Below are 21965 nucleotides of genomic sequence, written 5' to 3'. Positions count from 1 at the left end.
TCCCAGCCCAGGCTCCCCTGAGGACTCACCCTGGCAGCTCCCAGAGCCTTTCAGTGATAGCCTTAACCCTGTTTTCCCTCAGTGAATGGTTTGTGATTGATTTCTGTCATTTCTCTGTGTTTGGGGGCAGCTCTGTGCCCGTCATTTCCCAGCAGATCTCTTGGGATGGGGGCTCTGCCCCGTGTGTGGTGCTGAGCAAGGCTCTGGAGGCCAGAAAAGCACCAGGGGGATGCTGCTGTAGGTGGGGAAGTCACAGAGATGCTGCTGCCCCTTCTCCTTTCAGCCCAGGTGCTTTAGGAGCCTCTGAGGGGATCGCAAAATTCATTTTGACAGAGCCCCGAGGCCGTGCTGGGCTTGGGCTGTGAGAGCAGCAGGAGGGGAGAGGCAAGGGCAGGGCTGAGAGGAGGGGGTGATCACAGCAAACAGTATCAGAAATATTTCTGTATTCTTAAATATTTCTGTATTCTTAAATATTTCTACATTCTTAAATATTTCTACATTCTTAAATATTTCTACATTCTTAAATATTTCTATGTCCTTAAACCTTTGAGAAGTGCTGGGGTGGTTCTGTGTCCATCTGGTTCTGTTTTGGAGGGGGTGAAGCAGTCATCCCCTTAATATTTAAATATTCTTAAATATTTCTATGTTCTTAAACCTTTCAGAAGTGCTGGGGTGGTTCTGTGTCCATCTGGGCTTTTTTGGAGGGGGTGGACTGGTGGCATCTTGGAGCTCAGGGATGGACCAGATCATTTCCTAAGGATAAAAAACCCTGGGAAAAGCTCTTCTAGTTCTTGATGTGTGTTAAAACTCCCAGAAATACTTGCTGATGGGAAATTCTCAGCTCTCTGAGTGCAGGCAAATATGGTTGAGTTGGATTTTTTTTTGTTTTTATTTTCTCTTTTCTCCAGAACTCGTTACTCCAGAACTTTTTACTCCAGAATTTTTTGCTCTGAATTTTCTTGAGGATGTTTAGAAATATCTTCGCTCAGGCAGAGTTCTGAAGGGTTTCCCCTTTAAAAATTCATATTATTCCCTTTGTGCCTGATGTGAGGGATAATTAATTGTGTGAAAAGATCCATGGAATAGCCCTGGAGGGGACCTGGATCAGCTCCTGGCTGCCTGCGAGGGCTCTGGTGGTTTATTCTGCCCCAGGATTTCATCTCCAGTGCTGAGCACACCCCAGGGCTGCATCATTTGTTCCTTATCAGAGCTGAGGGATGAATCAGAACTCGTTTCAGAGGGTGCAGTGGGAGGTGTGAGGCTGATATCGATATTAAAAAACGAAAGAAGAAGAAGAAAAAAACCCAACAAAACTGAGTTTGTTGCACCACGCTCGTTTCAATGTTAATTATGGGACTGAAAGAAAGGGTGATGCACTTCTTGGGAAGCTCAGGATCAGCAGGACCTTGCTCACAAGGCTCCCCCACAATTTGGCCTCAGCTCCTGGCCCTAGCACAGATTTCTTGGGTGACTTTGAGCAAAGCAATTTTGCTGTTTGATCACCTCATCCCTTCCAGAGTGGTTCAGTCCTGCTCTGAGTCCTGCCAGGAGAGCTGAGGGGTGGGATTTGGGTTTTGCTTGGGGAATTCACCCAACAGGGCACGGTGATGCTCCCAAAGCAGGGCATGGATTCACATCAGCTGGCTGGAGCACATCCAGCCTCTCTGAGCTCTGCCTCTGGGTGGTTCCCTGCAATATTTTCCCTTTCAATATCAAGCTACAAAGTAAAGACACAGATTGTAGAATTTGTGATCTGAAATAACAAATCCTTCCCAGTCTTATGTCAGATTTTGTTGCCTTAAATAAGACTCAGGTTTCCATTTCCTCCATTCTCTCTCTTGATTAGGAAAGGAGTATGAGAACCTTTTCTAGGCATGGTTGTCCTGCAAACCCATCCAAAGATCTATTCATTCATTTAGGTTTTGTGTTCTCAAAGGTAAATGTTTGTGCTTGCAGACCACAAAGCTTTCTGAAATGTCAAACTACTCCTTATATACTCCTACCTCTCATAAGGATTGAAATGTTAATATTGACTTGTTTAAAAACAAAGGAGAATGAACCCCACACCCCACAACAACAACAAAACCCAACACTTCTGTCAACAGCATTAATCCACCTTGGGGAGAAAATCACTGATTCCCTGGAGCTGGGCTGGGAAGACAACATCAGAGAGATGAGGGAGTGAATGAAAGCTCAGGTTCACATGGACAGAAAATCATTGGGATATTTCTATTTGTCACTCAGAATTCTTGCAGGGCCAGACCAGACTGAGCAGGGCCGGCTCTTGGTTTTAGTTCCCCTTAAGAGCAGCATCAGCTCAGAGTATAAACACGTTTTTTGCAGAGAGCTTAGATGCAAAAATCACCAAAAATCTGCTTTCTCTCCATGACTTCAGCCTCCATCTGCACTGCTGTGCTGAGGAGAGGCAGTGGCAGGAGGGATGGGGGCTGGAGGGAGGGTTGGCCATGAAAAAAAGGGAAGGATGGATGGTCTGCAACAGCTTTGAGGCTGCAGACTTATTTATAGACCTAAAGTTGATAGTTTATAATCATTACGTTCACATTTATAAGCCTGAATCATGAATTGCAGAGTTTTCAGAGGAGGAGGCAAATATGATGGTTTTGATCTTTCTCTCTACTTTTGTCTCTTCCTTTGCACCTCATAAATAAATTGTGCTTGACTAAATTGCATTTATAAAATGCATTAAATGAGGGAAAATCCATATTTTTACTTTCCTTGGTGTGGGGTGATGTGGCCCTTCATATCTTAATGTACAACTGAAGTTACTTTTTGGAGATCGATTCTTTGTTAAGCACTTCAAAAGTTAATCTAGAAACGATGTGTAATATATGGAAATGGATGATTATCAGCCACCAAAACAGTTTTATCTGAGGAAAACATGCCCCTTTTCTGCAACTTCCTCATTTTAGATGTTTATTACAATAAGACTTTATCTGCCTGGCTCTGTATTTTTAAATTATCGATGAAAAGACCTGAAAACCGGTTTAATCCTGAGTTATTTAATGTTACCCACAGCTTTTCTAAGCTCAATTAAAGCCCAGTTAAGGGCAGGATGATAAGCACATACAGATTCTTTTACTATGAGCCTGTATATTTACTTTGGGCTGCCTTCAGCTGCACTCAGACCCGCTGTGTACAAACCTCAGCCTGCGCTGCTGCTGCTCTGCAGGGCCCAGGTGTGCACAGACACATTCTCTGAAAAATCCTTTCCTTGAGGTTTTTCCTCCTGAGAAGCTGAGAACAAAATGCAAACAATGGTTATCTGCTGCTGTGGAATGCAACAGGTGCAGCTGGGATTGGGCTCATGTGGTTGTTTCTAATCAATGGCCAATCACAGCCCAGCTCTGTCTGAGCCACAAGCCTTTGTTATCATTCCTTCTTTTTCTATTCTTAGCCAGCCTTCTGATGAAATAATTTCTTTTATTCTTTTAGTATAGTTTTAGTATAATATATATCATAAAATAATAAATCAGCCTTCTGAAACATGGAGTCAGATCCTGGTCTCTCGCCCTCAGACCCCTGTGAGCACGGTCACACCCAGGTGTGCACAGAGGGAGCTCTCAGGGTGAAAAACCAGCCCAGGGTCCTGCCTGAGCTCTTGAATTCAGGCTCTGAGGGAAATGAAGTGATCTGGTAAATAGCAAAAGTAATAAATGTACCAGTCTGAGAGTGAGCAATTTGTTCAGTCAGATCCTCCTAATTGATGATTTCCTGGTGCTGCCTGGCAGGGAATCTTCCAGGAACAGAAAGCTCAGCACTGACAAACATTGTCAATGAGATTCTTCTCCCCACACAACCCCTCCAACAAGCCAGGCAGGGAAGCACGAAGGATTTCACTGAGAATTGTACTACTAGGAAACATGAACAGCAAAAAGAAACAGGGATAAAGATATTCCTGATTCTGTGGTCAGGTTTCCATCCTGGACTTTGTTCTGTCCCAGTAGCTCTGTGCTGTCAGAATCCACAAGAAAACTTCAGCAGAGAACACTTCAAACCCCCCTAAATTTTGCTCCAGCCAAACTCCAGAAGTTCCCCCTGGCATTGCCCTGTCCTTCAGGGCCCTGCCTTTCAGCTGGAATTTGCCAGGAAGAGATTGTGCTGCTGCATTATCTTAATTCTACACACGTAGGAGCTTTCTAAAATGGAGTTTCATTAGGTTAGGGAGAAACACAACATGGATGTCTCACAGACAGGAGAGCCCACGGCTCCTTTGTGCCCTGGAGTGGCTGAAATTCCAGAGAAACCAATCTCAGGCTTTTCCTGGCTTGGCAGGGAGCTCTGGCCCAGGCTGGCTGGCTGGTTCTGCAGTATCAGCTGTTACTAAGCACTTCAGCAGCAGGGAGGATGTCCCAGCGTGGGGCTGGTACTCAGCAATAATTCAGATATGCAAAATGTGGCTGAACAATGCCCTGGTGCCTGAGAGCAGAGCAGCTCGGGGCTGCTTTGGAGGGCAGACAGGCACATCCCTTAATTCTTTCCACTCCACTTGCTCTGGGGTTTGCTTCTTGTTTGGGTTTTGGACAAGTCTTTGAAGTAGAGTGAGTACAATGAAGTGTTCACCTGATTAATCCGTGTTTCCTCACTAAATGCAGTTTGGTGTGTCGTGGGATGGTTCACAGAATGGATCTGTTCCCAAGAGCTGCCTGAAACACCTGAAAACATAAAAATTCCTTCAGCAGAATCCTGGCCAAAAACCCCAGCAGACCCTGCCTTGCTCTTTTTATGGGAAGAGAAATTTGGGAGAGCAAATTTTTGGGGAATGATTGAAAACTGAACAGCAACATGGGAATGACAAGATCCCGACCTCACTGTGCAACTCCAGCAAACATTTCTCTGGGAATGAAGCTCCTGAGTCAGTGTTAATTGTGAAAATTGATCCCAGGGCTTTGATTTTTAGAGGGAAGAGGATTGGGTTCATGGTGTCATTAATGCCAAGAAGTTCTCCAGGCTTTTGTGGCCTTCCTCCAGCTTTTCAGGCTCTTTTGGAAGGGCTGCTTCTCCCTGGGTAGGAAGTGTTGTATTTTGAAAAAAGCAAAACAGAAAAAAAAGGGGTTTCTTTTTTAAATGAAGGACGCCCTGGCTTAATGGGGCTTGAAGTGTTTACAGGTGTTTCCTCACAAGTTCAAATTTAGTGGCCCTGGGGAGTTGAGATTCTCATAAGGCAGGAGCAAAGTCTCAAATTCTGGGTTTTAGAAGGGTTGAACATTTAAAGGGCCAGGCTGGCATGGCCTGGGGGCTGCTTTGGCTGTGTGAAAACAAGAGTTTGTGCCATCCAGAGCAGCAGAAACTGAGCAAAAATCATCCTTAGTGCCACAAGAGGTCAAAACCTTCCTGAAAGACCCTTTGCTGCTGCCCAACCTTTCACCCTGATTTTGCAAATTTGTGGTGAAAATCCCAGGAGAGGCAGGTTCCACCTTTGGCCGTTCAAACCCACCTTGGTGACACCTTTTGTATGCAGAACATCTCCTCAGAGGAGCTGCTGAGCATGGGGAAGGAGAAGGAGAAGGAGAAGAAGAAGAAGAAGCAGCAGAGAGCAAAGGGAAAATGTAGAAGTGGCTGTGGTTGGAGGGGTGATGATGTCACAGGGCTCAGCGGGAACACTGAGCTTTTAAAAAGCTGAAAGAAACATCCTGACCCTCACTTGTCACATCCCCACCCAGGAGTCACGCACACACACTCACAGCCCAGTTATCCTCAGCCAAGAAAGGGGGGAAAAGCTCCATCCCACCACAGAATGCACTGGCAAAAATGTAAGTGAGCTCTGATTTGCTTCTCCTACCTCTGGTGGCAGCTGAGGGTGCTGAGGGATAAATCAGCAGAGGGTGGCAGGGGAGGGGATGCTCAGGGATGGCTCCAGTGAGGCCGGTGCTCAGGTGTGATGCTCATTTTCCAGCAGGGATATGAGCTCAGGGCTGCTTTGTTGGCTTTCATCACTATGAATCAAGTGGAAGACTATGATTCATAAAAACAATAACAGGATGCAGGTATTATATCAAAGGGTACGGTGGTTACGTAGCAGAAAATTTTCCTTTTGAAAAGTGAAACCTGTGAGAAATCTTATTTCTGTGCCTTTTTTTTTTTTTTTTGATATGTACTTCTTTCAGCTAATTAAAAAGATAAGGAACAAAGCAGTTGAGGGCAATACAGATATGACTTTACAGGAAATCAGTTTTCTTGTTTTCAAGATAATTTCACTCCTCTGGGCCCACCTTTGCTGGAGTAGTTTACTGATCCTGCCCCAGGTAGGTGTTTGCTTCTTGCAAGGTTTTCATTCTCACTCTTATCACCATCATATCTCACTTGTCATCAGTAGGGGATGCTCATTTTGGCACCTGTACCACCACCCTTTGCCTCTCACCATGCTGTTCCATTAGCATACAATGGTACAGCACACCTGAGTGGAAAAATTAATTTCTTAACCCCTTGCCAGTGACTTATCTGACATTACTCATCTTTTATCTCAGCTTGTAGGTTGTTGTACTGCGTGTAGTAAACCAACCATGCGCCTTTGTGAGCTTTGAAATCTGTTTCCTCTGGTTTTTTCCTGCCTTCTTTCTTCTCAGCTGAACATTTTGGAAGCTCAAATGCGTATTTGGGAAGTTTTGTTTGTATTTCCCCCTTCACTTTGAGCAGTTTTCAGGAGAAGATGTGGAAAAAACTGCAAGATGATTACATCCAAATCCAGATTCTAATCTTCCATCTCAGAAGTCCCTGAATGCTTTATTTGGTTTGGGTTTTTTTTTATTCCTGCAGTGACAAAGCAATGCTAACAACAATGCTTTGGGTAGGAGGAAATTGGGAACTGAATTGGTATTTTTATTTTGCTTTTTTGCCTTTGACACTTGCAGGAATCACAAACCAAATGATGTCAGTCATTCCCTGATAATGATTTGTAGACAAGTCCTGGCCAGTGTCCCTTGAGCTTGTTCATCCTTGGATCTCCCTCCTTCTGTAGTTTTGTCAGAATTCCCTTTTCTACCACAGAACTGCTGGAAATCTGATGGATGCTGCTGCTTTTCCAATCTTGGAATCTTGCTTGGATCTCCCTCCTTTTGTAGTTTTATCAAAATCCTCTTTTCCAACATGAAACTGCTGGAAACCTGATTGATGATTCTGCTTGGAATCTTGCTTGAATCTCCCTCCTTTTGTAGTTTTGTCAGAATTCCCTTTTCCAACATGGAACTGCTGGAAATCTGATTGATGATTCTGCTTGGAATCTTGCTTGAATGCCCCTCCTTTTGTAGTTTTGTCAGAATCCCCTTTTCCAACATGGAACTGCTGGAAATCTGATGGATGCTGCTGCTTTTCCAAGGCACTGCAGTGTGTTGGCTTTGAAGGAAGGCAGGAGGGGAATCCTGGGTGAGCCCTGGGGACCCCTGGGTGAGCCCTGGGTGAGCCCCGAGCCCAGGGCAGGTCCCAGGTGCCAGATCCCGCAGGTTTCAGTGGAAGCTGCAGTTCCCAGCAGCTCTGAGAGTCCCCTCTGGTGTCAGCCCTGTTTCCTGCCAGCGTGACCAGCTCACGTTTCCTGCAGCACCTGCCTCAGGCCACCTGTGACCCCAGGGATGTTCCCCAGCCGTGGCCTTGCTCTGGAACAGAAATCGAGGCAGAGGCAGCTCAGGTGACCTGGGAACTTCCCAGACTGAAACCCTGAGATTTGACTCATCTGGTGCTGACAACACCAAGGTTTTGGGTTCAATCTCTGTATGGGCCACTCACTTCAGAGTGGGTGATTGTGGGAATGTTCCTCACTCGGGGTCATCGATTGTGGTGGTGTTCTCAGGACGAGGGAAGAGATGAGAATCTTGACTCCATGTTTCAGAAAGCTGATTTATTATTTTATCATATATATTATATTAAAAGAAAATTATATACTAAAACTATACTAAAAGAATAGAAGAAAGGATTTTATCAGAAGGCCAACAAGGAATAGAAAAGAATGATAATAAAATCTTGTGCTTGACCAGAGAGTCCGAGCCAGCTGGGCTGTGATTGGCCATTAATTAGAAACAACCACATGAGCCCAATCCCAGATCCTCCTGTTGCATTCCACAGCAGCAGATAACCATTGTTTGCATTTTGTTCCTGAGGCCTCTCGGCTTCTCAGGAGAAAAGATCCCAGCAAAAGGATTTTTCATAAAATATGGCTGTGAGAGGTGATCCTGGAGGGTCCTTCCCAGCTCAGAACATTCTGTGAACCTCTGAAAACCCAGAAGTGACACAAGAACTGACTGCAGCAGCAGGTGAGGGTTAGGGTTAGGGTTAGGGTTAGGGTTAGGGTTAGGGTTAGGGTTAGCAGGTGACCTCACCTGAGGCCATTCTCAGGGCACCTCAGGGTGGTTTCCTGCTCCTCCAGGGGACATTTCTGCAGCAGCACAAGGCAAGCTGGGCCCCTTTGCTGGGCAGGGAGCCTGGCCAGGCTGGCCCTGCAGGCTGGGGCTGTTCCAGCTCACAGCACAGTGACTCCCCTGCAGGACTGGGACCCTGGGTTCCGCTCAGCGCCCGGGGCTGGCTCAGCCCGAAAGCCTCCCCTCCCACGGCCCAGGAGAAGTGACTGGTCGGGGCTCCCCAGGATTCTGCTGAACAGGAGCAGCCCCAGCAGCCCCTCAGGGATGGGGAATTCATGGCCTGCACCAGCTTTTTCCTCTTGATTTGCTTCTATTGTGACCTCTGTAGTGAATTTTTTTTAAATTTACCCGAACATTCCTTCCGCACAAATGATTTGTGTTCTGCGAAGTGTGGAACCAGCTTGGGCTTGATGATCTCAAAGGTCTTTTCCAGCCTAATTATTTCTAATTCTGCAGGAATCTCTTATGTAGGCGCTGGTTTTGCCAGTGTCCAGGTTTTTTGGGTGCTCAGCTGCAGTCACTGGCAGAGATTGAGCTGCTCAGATTCCCTTCACCACAGAGAGATGTGAATTCACACCTCTGCAAATCCCTTCCCAAAAGCTTTTAAAGTGAATAAAAAACCTTTTCTGCCCACAACAGATGTGGGGCTGCACAGAGCCACCCTGAAAGTATCAGCTAATGAGACTGAGAGGTGAAACTGCAGCATTCTGCACCTTGTGAGTGCTAATTTTGGTAAAACCCCACCAGGAAAGAGGGATAGCACAAAAGTTGAGCCCATCCATGCTTTGCAAAGCAGGTGTCAAACTCTACGAATGACCACAGCAGCAATTAAATGGAAAGCTTGCATTACTAAAATGGAAAGAGTATTATGGGCTGGGAGGAATTGGGACCTGAGGGTGAGACTTAAGGTTAAAGGCACTTTCTGTCTATCTCAGCTTCCCCTTTGCACCAGGGCTCCTCTTGTTCTGAAACAGAGAATTTTTAGTGGCCCTCACCACTACATGGCCAAAGCATCCAACTCCCATTTGGCACTTGAAAGTTTATTGTTTTTTTAAATTAGAATAATCAGAGCAGCAGGGATTAGCCAGCATTTTGTGTCTCCCCTTGATTTTGGTTCCTGTCCAAGTGGAAAAATCTAAAATCCACTCTGTATTTGTTCATCTGAAATACCTTCCTTGTGTGGGAGCAAAATGTAGGCTCTGCACAGTGCTCTCCAATCATTTAGATCCTTTTAGATGTGAAGGAAATAATTTTTAAAGGACTTTTTAAAGTTATAACTTTTTGATAACTTTTTAAAGTTATCAAAAGCATTCCTCAAGAACAACATGGGACATGGATTTGCCTGAATCCAAGGCTCCTTTGATTCCTGGAAAATCTTCCAACACTTGAAGATATTGGGCATTAATATCTAAAATATTCTTCTGTCAAATGAAGAATGGACTGACCACAAAGCAGAGATAAAGATCACCCTGGGGTTTTTTGAGGGAAACTTTAATTAGCCAGGAAATAAGGACAGGATCATGACCAGTGTTGATTCCTTTGCAATGGGCTTGGAGGTAAAAAGGTTTTGATTTGACTCTAAGCACACAAGCCTATGAAACGAAGCCTCTTTCTTCTTTTATTAGCCAAAGTTCACTGTGTCTGATAAAAATGTGATTTGGTCTCCAATATCCAAGCCATTAACTCAGGGCTTTGCTAATTGAAATCTAAATTTTTCTTGTTACTTGCAGTCAGCGATTGCTTTTTAGTGTTACTGCAAACAAGAGAAACTACTGGGCTTCTTTTCAATTCTTTATTACAGTGGAGGGTGAGAGGAGAAAAAAAAGGAGAAACTATTTGCAGTGTTAACACTGATCAATTGATTATTTTATCACGTGGTTGTGAGCACAGAAATCTGTGAGAGGGAGCAGTGGTGTGGTGTTCACATGGCCTCTGAACAGAGATTTCGTTTTCTCAGGATTCTCCTGAGAGAAGCAGAGAAAAGAATGATCAAAGCAATTCTTATTTGCTGCTGCTGTGTTTGTGCTCATGTGGAATTTGTTCTGGAGGTTGTTTACCTGAGGTGATTGCTTGGATTTGGTGATGCTGTTTTGGATTCACCGACCAAAATTGGATCCACGTCTGCGTGTTGGGACTCTCGGGCAGGAATCATGGGTTTTCTAGTTAGTTAGTTAGTGATAGTTCTTGTTAGTGCAATATAGTGCAATATAGTGCAATATAGTGTAATATAGTATAATAAAGTAATTAATTAGCCTCTGATACCGTGGAGCTGTGCACAGACATGGGGCTCTGTAGCACGGCTACAGCAGGACGCTGCTGCAGGACCAGCAGGGTGGTTCAAAGTGAAATCTGCCTGCTGGGAAATGGCAGTGCCTTGGCTGGGAGGCTGAGAGCGAGCTGCAGCTCCTCTGTGTGTGTGAGTGAGTGAGTGTGTGTGAGGGGCAGCCCTGCTGGGTGAAGCTCAGTGATCTGGAACTGTCCGCGCTTCGCTGCCCGCACCCTTCCAGCAGCTGCTCTGCCTCTCTTCCCTCCCGTTTCTGCAATGGTTAAACCAAAATGCAGGGGGGGAGGACAGAGATTGCATTTTTGGTGATGTCCTGGCGTGCTTTCCCTCCTGTGGTAGTCACATATCCTCTGAACAGACAGACATGGTTCTCCCAGGATTTTCCTGAGAAGCTGGGAGAAAGCTCAGAGAAAGAATTAAAACAATTATTATCTCTTTTTCTGTAACTGTCGTTTATAGATCTGGCTCTCCAGAGTGTGCTATTCACAGTTCACCAATAGTGTGAGAGAAGATTCCTAAAGGGCAACCAGGTCCTAGATCCACCATCATTTCCATAAGAACTGTAGATTTCTAAAGTGCTCTTTGTGCCTTCTGATGATGAAGTCTCTGTATCACCTTTGGCTGTCCCTGACACCCCTTCAGTGATCCAGATCAATATTTTTGAGGTATTTATGCAGTCTGTATCTGCATAGATTGAGAGTGGCAGATCCCTTGGAACATTTTTGGGTGCTTCCAGGCTGAGCTGCAGCGTGGTCTGGAACCCAACATCTTCCTGCTGCCCTCATTTGATGTTTTGAGCCATTTGGTGCCTTTCCAGCAGCTCTGGTGTTCAGCAGCAGCTTTTAAAGATTGCCCACAAGTCTTCAAGGCTTTTGTGGACTTTTAGCAAATACATCAGGTGATAACATTGATGGAGGGAGCCTGGGGCTGAGCACACACCAGGGCTGGAGGCAGCCGGGCCAAAGCTTTGAAATGGGCCCCAGTGAAATGTGGAAATCATTGCAAAGGGGTTGGGTTTGGATTCCTTCTCTTCTTCCTCGACTGGGGATGTCTCAAACTGCCCCAGCTTCACAGAGCAGGTGAAAATCAAAATGTGCCTGCATCATGTGGGTGTTCTGTGGTCCTGGAATTGCAGGAGACCAGACAGGACACTGCTGCTATTCCTTTATCTCCTTTAGCTCCATTTTATCGAAAGGAACTTGGGCTCTCGCGACTAAAATTAAAATAAAATGGAATCCTGGTCCAAGACAGCTTCACAGTTTGTTAAAACCTTTCTATAAGGATGACTAAATCCAGGTTCTTAATTTACAAAGATATTTTAGTTGTCATCATTCCTCCAAATGCTGATATTTGTAACTGGCCATGTGTCTTCAGCTCGATGAGGAATTGCACCCTGAAGCCCCAAAGCCATTTTGCTGTGGTCTGTCTGTGATGCTCAGACCCCACAGGCCCCTGAGCAGTGGAAAAGCAGCTGTGCTCACATTATTTTTATTTCTGGAGGTCAGCTTGGGGGAACCGAAATATGATCTGCAGACTTTGGTTTTTAAAATTTTTTTTTTCTCTTTATTTTTTTTTTCTTTTTTGGTTACTCTGCTTACTTACACCGGAAACTCTGAATAGGTATATTTGTCAGCTTTTACAGTAAATTTCTTCTTTCCCATCCCCCAAACCTGGAGCAGAAACCACCATCCTTCCCCACCCTAATTCTGCAGGGAGGCCCTTTATGAGTTGGGGATGAGAAACTCCCCAAAATGTTCATTTCTGCCACTCCAGATTTGTGGAGTTGACGTTTTCATGCGCACCAAGAACACCAGAACTCTTTATTATTTGCACTCAAATAAATTAATGCCTACTAAATTGAAAAAGCAAAATGTGAATCGTATTAAAAGCCCTTGTGGGTGTTTGTATGGAGACTTGAAGAACCTTTATTCTCTTTTAAAATTTCATTTTGAAAGCCACAGGATTCATGGGAATGCAAGAAACCTGATTTAAAGAGCCACAAAGGATGTGCACAGAAAGCAAAGGTAGATCAGGCAAAGGCTGGAAAATCATCTTTGCTTCAACTACTGATTGAAAGTAAAATATTTCCTTAATGTGCATAACAAAGGCAACATTCAGTGCATAAATGGAGTCCTGTCTAATCCTAAAAGGATTTATAGTGGCCAATCAAGATTTCATAATTAAATTATGTATAATGAGTTAATAGAAGAGCCAAGCTGAAGGGGAAAAAGTATTTTTGAAAAGAAATTAGAGCAGAAACGTTTATTCCGTTAAGTAATTTTTGTGGTGGATTTATGATCTCTGGATTTAGAACTCCATTTTCCTCCTCCCTGGAAGGTGCAACAGAAACATCTCAGTGTGCTCAGAATTAAATGTAGCTGGGAGAGATGATCTGAAGTGAAATGATTCATTCTTGTAGGATGTGAATCTAAATAAATGCTCCTGGGGTGGAATAATAGTTTAAAATCCAGATTGGAGCTGGACACCCACCTGTACCTCAACACCAAGGGCCAGTTCCAATCGTTAAAAATGGAAAACTTATCAATTTCTGTATTTACACATCCAAGTGCAGTGGAAGGGGCAGGCAGCCACCTCTGCTATCGGTGCCTTTACAAACAGCAGGCTTTGATATCCCTGCTTTCCTTCTGCTATCGATTCCCTCAAACACTCCAGTAAAATATGAGCTGTTAATTCTGGCTCTGGCAGAAATGTGCTTCCCCTGCTTTTGCTGCTCACATGGCTTTGGGAGAGGCTTTTGGAGCTGTACACTTAAATTTTCAAATTAATTCTTAATTAAATTTAAAATTCTGGCTGTAAACTTAATTCTTCAAAATGGAGCAGATTTATGGGTGGGAGCTGGGAGGTTTTTGGGTGTAAGATCTGTCATGTGTTGTCTCCTGTTCATCAACCTCCTGGGACTGAAATACAACTCTGGTCTAGTTGGGAGTTCAGCACCTGCCTGACCTCAAAATGAGATATTTAAGTCAAATTAATGATGTTTAAATGGTTTTTCAAGTGAGGATGTTTTCTTGATTTGGGTTGTTTTTATAGCTTCTGCCTAAACAGTGAATCTATTTCTTTTAAATATTTAATCTCTGCTTTTTTATGTCCCTGCCTGGCCAACAATTCTGGTGTGTCCCTTTTTGGGTATATTTGGTCTGATTTTCCTTTTGGGGAGTGTGTGAAGCTGCTCTGCAGGTCAGTGGCACTGAGGGACACAAAGGAAAGGAAGAATAAAATAAATTTAAAGAAGAATAAAACGAATGTGTTCTGCTACAGCCACCAGGCTGCCGTGGGGAATCTGGGATCCCTGAGAGGAAAATAAATGTTAAGTAAATTTTTAATTCCTTTTTCTTTTTTCCTCAGCTTCTGCCCCAGACCAGCAGCCACAGCCTCGCCCCTACCAAGGTGTCCGAGTGAAGGAGCCAGTGAAGGAGCTGCTGAAGAGGAAAAGGGGCAATGTCCAGAATTCCAGTGCAACTGCAGCTACAACGGTAGGGAGAAGCAAACGGGAGGAAAATTCTCCCTCGGGAGCTCAGTGCTTGCCCAGCCCCAGCACTACTGAGCCAAGGAAAGAAACCTTTGCATCTCTAAAGCATTTGGAAGGCCCTGCTGTTACCTGTTAATGCCATTGATATCTCTTTAGCTGGGGTGCTTTGATGTGCTGAGCGCCTTCCACCACTTAATGGAAAGGGGAAGTGCTTTGCACTTGGCAGGATCTGATTGCTGGGGACTGAAAACGGCTCGGGAGGGAGGCAGCAAGAAACCATCCCCAGCCATCCCTGGCTGTTTGCTGCTTCTTTTCAGCCGGGATTTGCCCTCCCAGCAGGCAGCAGCTTGGCTGGCTCCTCTCTGGAGGGGAATTCTCTCTGCTACATGAGATTTAAACACACTTGAGGGTCCCCTTGAGCTGAGGGTGTTTGGGGTGGTGTGTCCTGGCTGTCAGGGTCAGTTCTTCTGGCTCTTGTGTGGGGTGGGAGAGCTCAGACCCTGGCATTGATAACCAGCTGATAATACCTGGAATGCTCTGTGGGACTGAATTTAACGCTGATGGGCTTCACCTCTGATTTTTAGTTTTTCTCTTTGCTACATGAGATTTAAACACACTATAAGATCCCCTTGAGCTGAGGGGTTTGTGGGTGTTTGGGGTGGTGTGTCCTGGCTGTCAGGTTCAACTCTCTGGCCCTTGTGTGGGGGCCAGAAGAGTTCAGCCCCTGGCATTGATAATGAGCTGATAATACCTAGAATGCTCTGTGGGATTGAATATAATGCTGATGGGCTTCACCTCTGATTTTTATTTTTTTCTTCTCTCTTCCAGGTTGTTCTGCCCCATCAGCCAGTCCCTTCCTACTCAGCCATGGGTAAAGTATCCCTGACCCTCTGGGGCTCTCCAGGGAAGACTGTGCTGAGCTGGGCTTTGATCCTGTCCTGTTTTCCAGGCCAGCCTTGCATTGACATGGACACTGCTGCCCCTGCTCTGCCTGGCCCAGAGGAAGGAGCTGTGGCCTCTGGATGGATCCCCCAGGCCCCTGGCACCCCCCTGCAGCCCCTGGCTCAGTGGAGCCCTTACCCTGACTACGTGTCCCACGAGGCTGGCAGCTGTCCCTACTCAGCAGATATGTACGTCCAGCCTGTGTGTCCCAGCTACACCCTGGTGGGACCCTCCTCTGTCCTCACTTACACTTCCCAGCCTCTCATCACCAATTTTGCAGTAAGTCAAAAGCACCAAGATGGAAATGATGTTATTTCCCTCCTTCTAGCAAGAGCTGTGGGGTGGGTGGAGTTAGGCTGATTTATTTAATTACTGTAATGTTGTGTGTCTTTGCATCCATGCCACGTAGTTGCCAGGACAGGAATATGGTTTGAGCAGGGCAAAAAAGTTGTGTTGTACTGGAATCAGGCAAATTCACAACCTTTTCCAGCTACACCCTGGTGGGACCCTTCTCTATCCTCACTTACACTTCCCAGCCTCTCATCACCAATTTTGCAGTAAGTCAAAAGCACCAAGCTGAAAATTACATTAATTCCTACCTTCTAGCAAGAGCTGTGGGGTGGGTGGAGTTAGGCTAATTTATTTAATTACTGTAATGTTGTGTGTCTTTCAATCTATGCCATGTAGTTGCCAGGACAGGAATATGGTTTGAGCAGGGAAAAAAGATGTGTTGTAATAATACTATAATATACTAAAACTATACTAAAGAAAAACCCATGACCCTTTCAGACAGTGACAACACAGCTTTGACCTAATTGGTCAATCAATCCAAAACAACCAGAGTCCAATTAACAAATCCCTTGTTGGTGGACAATCTCCATAACACATTCCACATGTGCCAAACAACAGGGGTAGCAAGTAGAGATAAGAATTGTTTTGTCTTCTTTCTCTGAGCTTTCTCAGTGCCTTCCCCAGGAGAAATGCTAGAAGAGAGAATGATGTCTCTCTCTGCTCAGAGAAACACATGAGTTGTAGAAGTGTCGGGGGTAGGATGGTCAGGATGGATGAAGATGAGAGATCTCAGAAGCCAGGTTGTGGAACTTGGGGTTTATTGCAAAGGGCCAAGTGCAGGGCCCTGCTGGGAGCTGCCAGGCACAGCTGGAGCAGGACTGAGAGAAGAGAGGGGAGAGAGGATGAGAGACAGAGAGAGAGAGAGAGAGTAAAAGAGAATGAGAGCATGACGTTCCCGTTACAGCACCATAAATCTTCTTCTGTGCTGAATATTCTAATTCTCACTAACCAATCTAGTACAATACACAAATCCTACAGCATTCCCATACAGCCTATAAGAATCATTACATCACCATCCTGTGTTACATTTTAAACCCTAAAAACTCCTCTTTGGGCCCCTTCTGCCAAGCTGCAGGATCTGCTCTGCCCCTTGGGCCTGTCTGCAAGCAGAGGGTGTTGTTCCATCAAAAGGGGATCACCTTCAGCAGCCACACCATTGTTTTCCAGTTGTTCAGTAACTGAGGGATCTCAAAGCTTGCTTTCACTTCAATTATAGTTTCCATATTCTCCAAACCTTTTGCCAGGCAATCACATTGCTAAGGCTTTCCTGTTTCACCTTCCCCAGCAGTGAGTACCACCCTGCTTGTCTCACTTTGCTGTGTCTCTGTCCCCTCCCAGCCCCGCAGCAGCACCCCGGCCGTGGTGCCACCGCTGGAGGTGACGGAGCAGCAGCCGCCCCTGCCCTACTTCCCGTGGGCACAGCCCCTGTCTGCCCTGCCAGCCTCCAGCCTGCAGTACCCTGCAGCCTCCTCCTCCTCCTTCCCTGGGCCCCAGCTGGTGCCCGTGCCCATCTCCATCCCCGAGCCAGCCCCGCAGGAGCTGGAGGATGCCCGGAGAGCCATCGGCGCCCTGCCCATCGAGAAGCTGCTGCTGGAAGATGAGGACAATGATACGTACGTGTTGAGCCATGCTCTCTCTGTTGAAGGGATTTAGGTTGCACGTCTGGAGCTCCACCCAGCAGCTCAGTGGGTTTTGGATCAGGCAGGGTGGGGTGGGAGTTTTAGCACGCTGTGATTTGTGTGGTGAGGGAAATTTGCTTTGTCCTGGCGCCCAGCACAAGGTTCCTCTGCTGTCCCAGCTCCTGCTGCCTCTCCCAGGCAGGTTTGGATGCTGCACACTTGTGCTCAGCACCAGCACAAGGTGATTTTCACCCTCGTGGCCTCAAAATGACAGATTCCACTGTAGCCACAGCCAGCTGTAGCATTTGGTGAGGGTACAATTGTTCCTAAATGTTGGCAAACCCGATTCAATAGGGTTGCTTTTGTGTAAAGGCCTTGTCTGTGTGTCTTTGAGCCGTCCAGGGGAGGAACTCACCAGATTTAGGCCACTAGAAAACATTTGGGTGAGCCTAAATTGACATTTTTCTCTCCTAAATTTTGCAACTCCTTTGGAAATCAGGAAAACATAAAGCATAGCTTTGTTCTGCTAGTGCAGGTAGGTGCAGTAGTGTGAAAATAAAGCTGAGCTAAATGCCAGAGCAGTCAGAGATCCCTGTTTGCAGAGCAGGAATTCACACCAAGGTGTACCTGGAAGCTCTGTGCCCCTTGTCTGCCCCTGAGCCCAGCCCTGCAGGCGTAGAGCAGAGGGTAAATCCGTGTTCTTTCAGCTGCAGGGGGGTTTGGGGCTCTGAAATATCAGAATTTGAGGTGTGGGGCTGATGCAGTCGCTGGCTGGTAACGCTGCCAGTGCCAGATGCTGATCCACTGAAGTCTCTGGGAGTTTTGTCTGAGTCAGGACTGAATTCATGGCCCTAGATCAGGAGATCATTGAGAAAACAGGGATTTTCCAGAGCCTGGACTGCAGCCCAACAAGGACTCCATGGCATTGCTGTTATCTGGCAATATTTTTGCTTTTCTGTAGTGTTTGAGTGTGATGTGCTGAGCCAGGGAACTTTGGTGACCTCTCCTTGGAAAGCTCCCCAGGCCCAGAGGTGCACACAATTCCTTTATGGCTTTCTGATTTCCTTTCCTGGAGAATGAGTAGCTTCACTTTTCCCTCCAATGAGAGTGTAAATATTTTGGTTGAGGCTCAGGAGTGCCCCGGCACAGGCAAATAAATTGATATATTTCAGGAGATACATCCCCTTTGAACCTTGTTTATTGCTTTCTTGACAAACAAGAGGCTCTTGGCTGGTGAACACAATTTCTCTGGGTTTTTCTGCTTTCTAAAGCCCAGGATTGTTAGATGGTTTTATTATTTATAAGATTAACTGAAAAAATAATTTCTTGTACTCTTTATTACCTGGAGTCCAGCTGCCACCCAGGCAATATTTCAAGTGACCTTGAGAGTTCATGCCTGGGTGAGGTTTGAAAACCCAGGTTGAAAGTCTTAAAGACTTTCCAAGAGTATTTTTTAATTGAATATTGACAAATGTGGAAGACACGAGCACTAGATCATGTAAGTGATCATAAAGTTGTTGGAAAAGAGCAGCAGTTGAGGCTGGCATTGAAATTAGTGGCTTATATTTGCAGAAAAACCCAGCAAAGAAATTAATTCAAAGGAGCTTAACTCACCACTGCTTCCTCCAGTAGTATGAAATTCAGAGATATTCCCTAGGTCAAACTGGGACAAAGCAGTTGTGAATCAAGCTCGTGGTTGCTCTGATTGCTTTTCAATTCCTTTCACTCCAATGTTATGTAAATTCTGTGTGTGAACATAAAACAAAGATGAAACTGTTTCATCATTTCTTTCTGGGTTGTTCTGGTTAGAAAAAAAAAAGACTTTTTTTTTCTTTTTTTTCAATAAAGATCTACAGTAACTTTGCTATGCCTAGAGTGTTTTATTTCCTACCCACAAGCGTTGGTTTAGCAATCAATTAGTTCAATAATATATGTACAGGCTAGAACCAGAGGTTAGCTGTCAGACTTTGTGCTAATTTTACACATTAAGCAGACTAAGAAGGAATTCCTTGATCCAGCTGTGGCCTGGAGGCATTTCCTGCAGCAGTCCTTGCTCCTGCAGTTCAGCTTCAATCACTTTTATCCTCTCCTGGCACCCTTGGGGATGTGTGGGTGTGCAGCCACAGCTAATGCTGAGCTTGACTGAAAATCAGATTAGCCAGAAAATTGTATTTCCACTTCCTGAGATTGTGAGGGGTGGCTCTGGAGAGAAACTACCCGAGGAGAGAAACAACTCCCACCACCTTCTGCCTGAAAAGCATCAAATATTTCTGTCTGCAGCAGAATAAGCCAGGGGTTGGTGTGACTGTGTGGGGGGTGGGTTCCTCCTGTTTTAGAGGGTTGGAATTTCCTTCAAGTGGGAGCTGGGGGAATGGAAGTGGCTCCAGCCAGAGCCAGATGACCAAAGTGAAGCAGAGAAATGTTCTCTCCATCACTGAGGGCCACCATCCACTCCCACGGGCTGTGCCAACTCTTTGTCTGGTGCGAAATATAAGGACGGTAAATAAATTATAAATAAATAAATAAAACTCCTCTCACCAGGAGTTTTGATAGAAATTAGAGTTTAACAGGTTGATGTACTACAAATATATCAATTAGGGAGTTTAACAGGTTGATATATTACAAATATATCAATAGAGGGTTTAACAGGTTGATATATTACAAATATATCAATTAGGGAGTTTAATAGGTTGATATATTACAAATACATCAGCTAGGGAGAGGTTGTTACCCCGGATGATGAGGTTTCACCCACACACTCAGAGCTGAATCACCCCAAAAAGGGATTTATACATCCAATTCCCCAAACTGGGAATGGTGGAGGACTTTGACACCTCCCAGTGGTGAATCTCAGCTGCAGGATGGTGCTGGAGTGGGAAGGAGGCAGCAGGCAAAGCTCAGGAGCGCTGAGGGCTCTTGGACTCCGCAGCTCTTCCCGTGAAAATGGGAATTTTGGGGCTCGTGGCATGGATTTGTGAAACCCTGGCTGTAAAACCCCAAAAGTGGCAGTGCTACCCCGTAAAACTGTTTGCTCCCAGGGTGGTCCATGGTCCATCAGTGATGGGTGTCTTTATTTATTTGCTGTCTTAGAATTCTGCATATTTATGCAGCTAAAGGCCTGCGGGCCCACACGCTGGCAGCCGCAGAGCGCATGAGAGCCCTGAGGAGACTCGATGCCAAGGAGCACAGAGGAAAGGTAAAAAGGGTAAAAAAGGGAAAAATCTTTCTCCTGCAGACAGCAAGATTTGGGATGGGAACAGGCTTGGCATGACAGGCAGCAAGGTACCCTAAAAATCCAGCTCTGCCCCTGCAAGGAAAGCTTGGCACTGATGGGCCTCACTCGGGGGCAGGGTTGTAAAATTCAGTGGCAGGATTGTAAAATTCAGTAGCAGGGTCATAAATCAGGTGGGATGAGAATGAGCCCATTCTTTTTTCAGCCCATGAGTGATGTGAGAAAACACTGGTCCAGTAAAATGTTTGTGTGTTGGCATCAGTCTCTGAGGCTGAAGGGTTTACAGCCAACTGACTTGTGCTGGACCTGACGCAGTTGGGGTTTAAAAAATGCTGAGTTTGGGTTGCCATCAAATTAAGGGCTGAAGAACAGCAGAGGGAGTTCAGCAAGAGCTGGAAATCCCCATCTCAAGTGGGATTCCAAACCATCCTGCGAGCTGTGCTCATTCCTGGCACCACAATCCTTGGGATTTCAGCCAGCACTTTCCCCACTCCTTGTTTTACACCAGCAGCTGCTGCTGATGCCTTAGGATTTTAGCTTTTATATCTTTCATATATTTATAATCCTGCAATTCTTTAGTGTGTAACTCTAAAGCTCCATAGCCTGTCAGCTATTGTTCTCACATTTTATTCGGACAAAATAATTCCTCTCCAGGCCTGGAACTCAAGAACACCTCACTGTCTCAGGCCCTAAAAAGTATAAACAAAAGTGGGTTGGGGAGAGCAAACTGGGGGTAAATGACTTCATTACCTACAGCTGTAATTGGAGGATTAACCCCTGAAATGATCAAGCTTATAATTGTCTGAAAAACCCATGACCATCTTGGGTGGAGCCTCTGGGAGGCTTTGACTGCCCAAGTTGTACCTATTGAAGGGCTTTAATAAACACACACTTTTATTCTGTTAATCTTGTCTAGCCTCTGTTTTAGGCAGCCACTCCAAGGCATGCCTGGCAGGCTCTGGAGTTAGGCTGAGCCCTCACCGCTGTCTGTGCTGCTGTTGCAGACTCCCCTGCTGGTGGCTGTCACCGCCAGGCAGGCAGCCATCGTCCACGACCTCATCCAGGCAGGAGCAGATGTCAACGCTGTGGACAACAAGGGGCAGTCAGCTTTACACCTTGCTGCAACATATGGCTACACCCAGGTCCTCCAGGTAGGGGAAGCTGGATGGTTTTAATTGCTGATGAATAATAGAAAGTGTATATATTGTATATACATACATACATACATATATATATATATATATATATATATATAAAGTGTATATATATATAAAGTGTATATATATATAAAGTGTATATATATACATATATATTTATATATGTATACTTTATATATTTATATATAAATAAATATATAATATATAAATATATAATATATAAATATATATTTTATATATAAATAAAAATACAAATATGTATTTTTATATAAATATAAATTGTGCATATTTTATATATAAATATATGTATGTATATATCTAGTATATTGTACATATATATAGTATATTGTACATATAAATATTGTATATGTATTGTATATATGTATATATACAATATATATGTTTATATACAATATACGTATATAAAAAAATATATAATGTATATATAATATACCTGTATATATAATACATATATACATGTACATATGCATATTATATATACACATATACACGTATATATTATA

At 44.8% G+C, this 21965-nt stretch overlaps 1 protein-coding gene across 1 annotated transcript; it reads left to right on the top strand.

Moving 5' to 3' along the window:
• The first annotated feature begins 5675 nt into the window (after positions 1 to 5675).
• Positions 5676 to 17086, top strand: POU2AF1 (POU class 2 homeobox associating factor 1). Its single transcript, XM_036397601.1, has 5 exons — positions 5676 to 5771; positions 14017 to 14144; positions 14969 to 15011; positions 15090 to 15361; positions 16772 to 17086. Exons 1-5 carry the CDS (start codon positions 5756 to 5758, stop codon positions 17084 to 17086), a joined length of 774 nt encoding a protein of 257 aa, XP_036253494.1. The 5' UTR covers positions 5676 to 5755.
• Positions 17087 to 21965: the final 4879 nt, after the last annotated feature.

This window comes from Molothrus ater, chromosome 22 (genome assembly GCF_012460135.2).
Source record: "Molothrus ater isolate BHLD 08-10-18 breed brown headed cowbird chromosome 22, BPBGC_Mater_1.1, whole genome shotgun sequence".
Taxonomy (NCBI): Eukaryota; Metazoa; Chordata; class Aves; order Passeriformes; family Icteridae; genus Molothrus; species Molothrus ater.
The sequence above is the reverse complement of the archived record's forward strand: the minus strand, read 5'-3'. Positions and strand labels throughout refer to the sequence as shown.

Excerpts from the sequence above, each read along its gene's own strand:
- POU2AF1 (XM_036397601.1), top strand. Across the intron at positions 14,145-14,968 it reads GTGCAACTGCAGCTACAACG|GTTGTTCTGCCCCATCAGCC; the intron begins GTAGGGAGAAGC and ends TCTCTCTTCCAG. Across the intron at positions 15,362-16,771 it reads CTCTCATCACCAATTTTGCA|CCCCGCAGCAGCACCCCGGC; the intron begins GTAAGTCAAAAG and ends GTCCCCTCCCAG.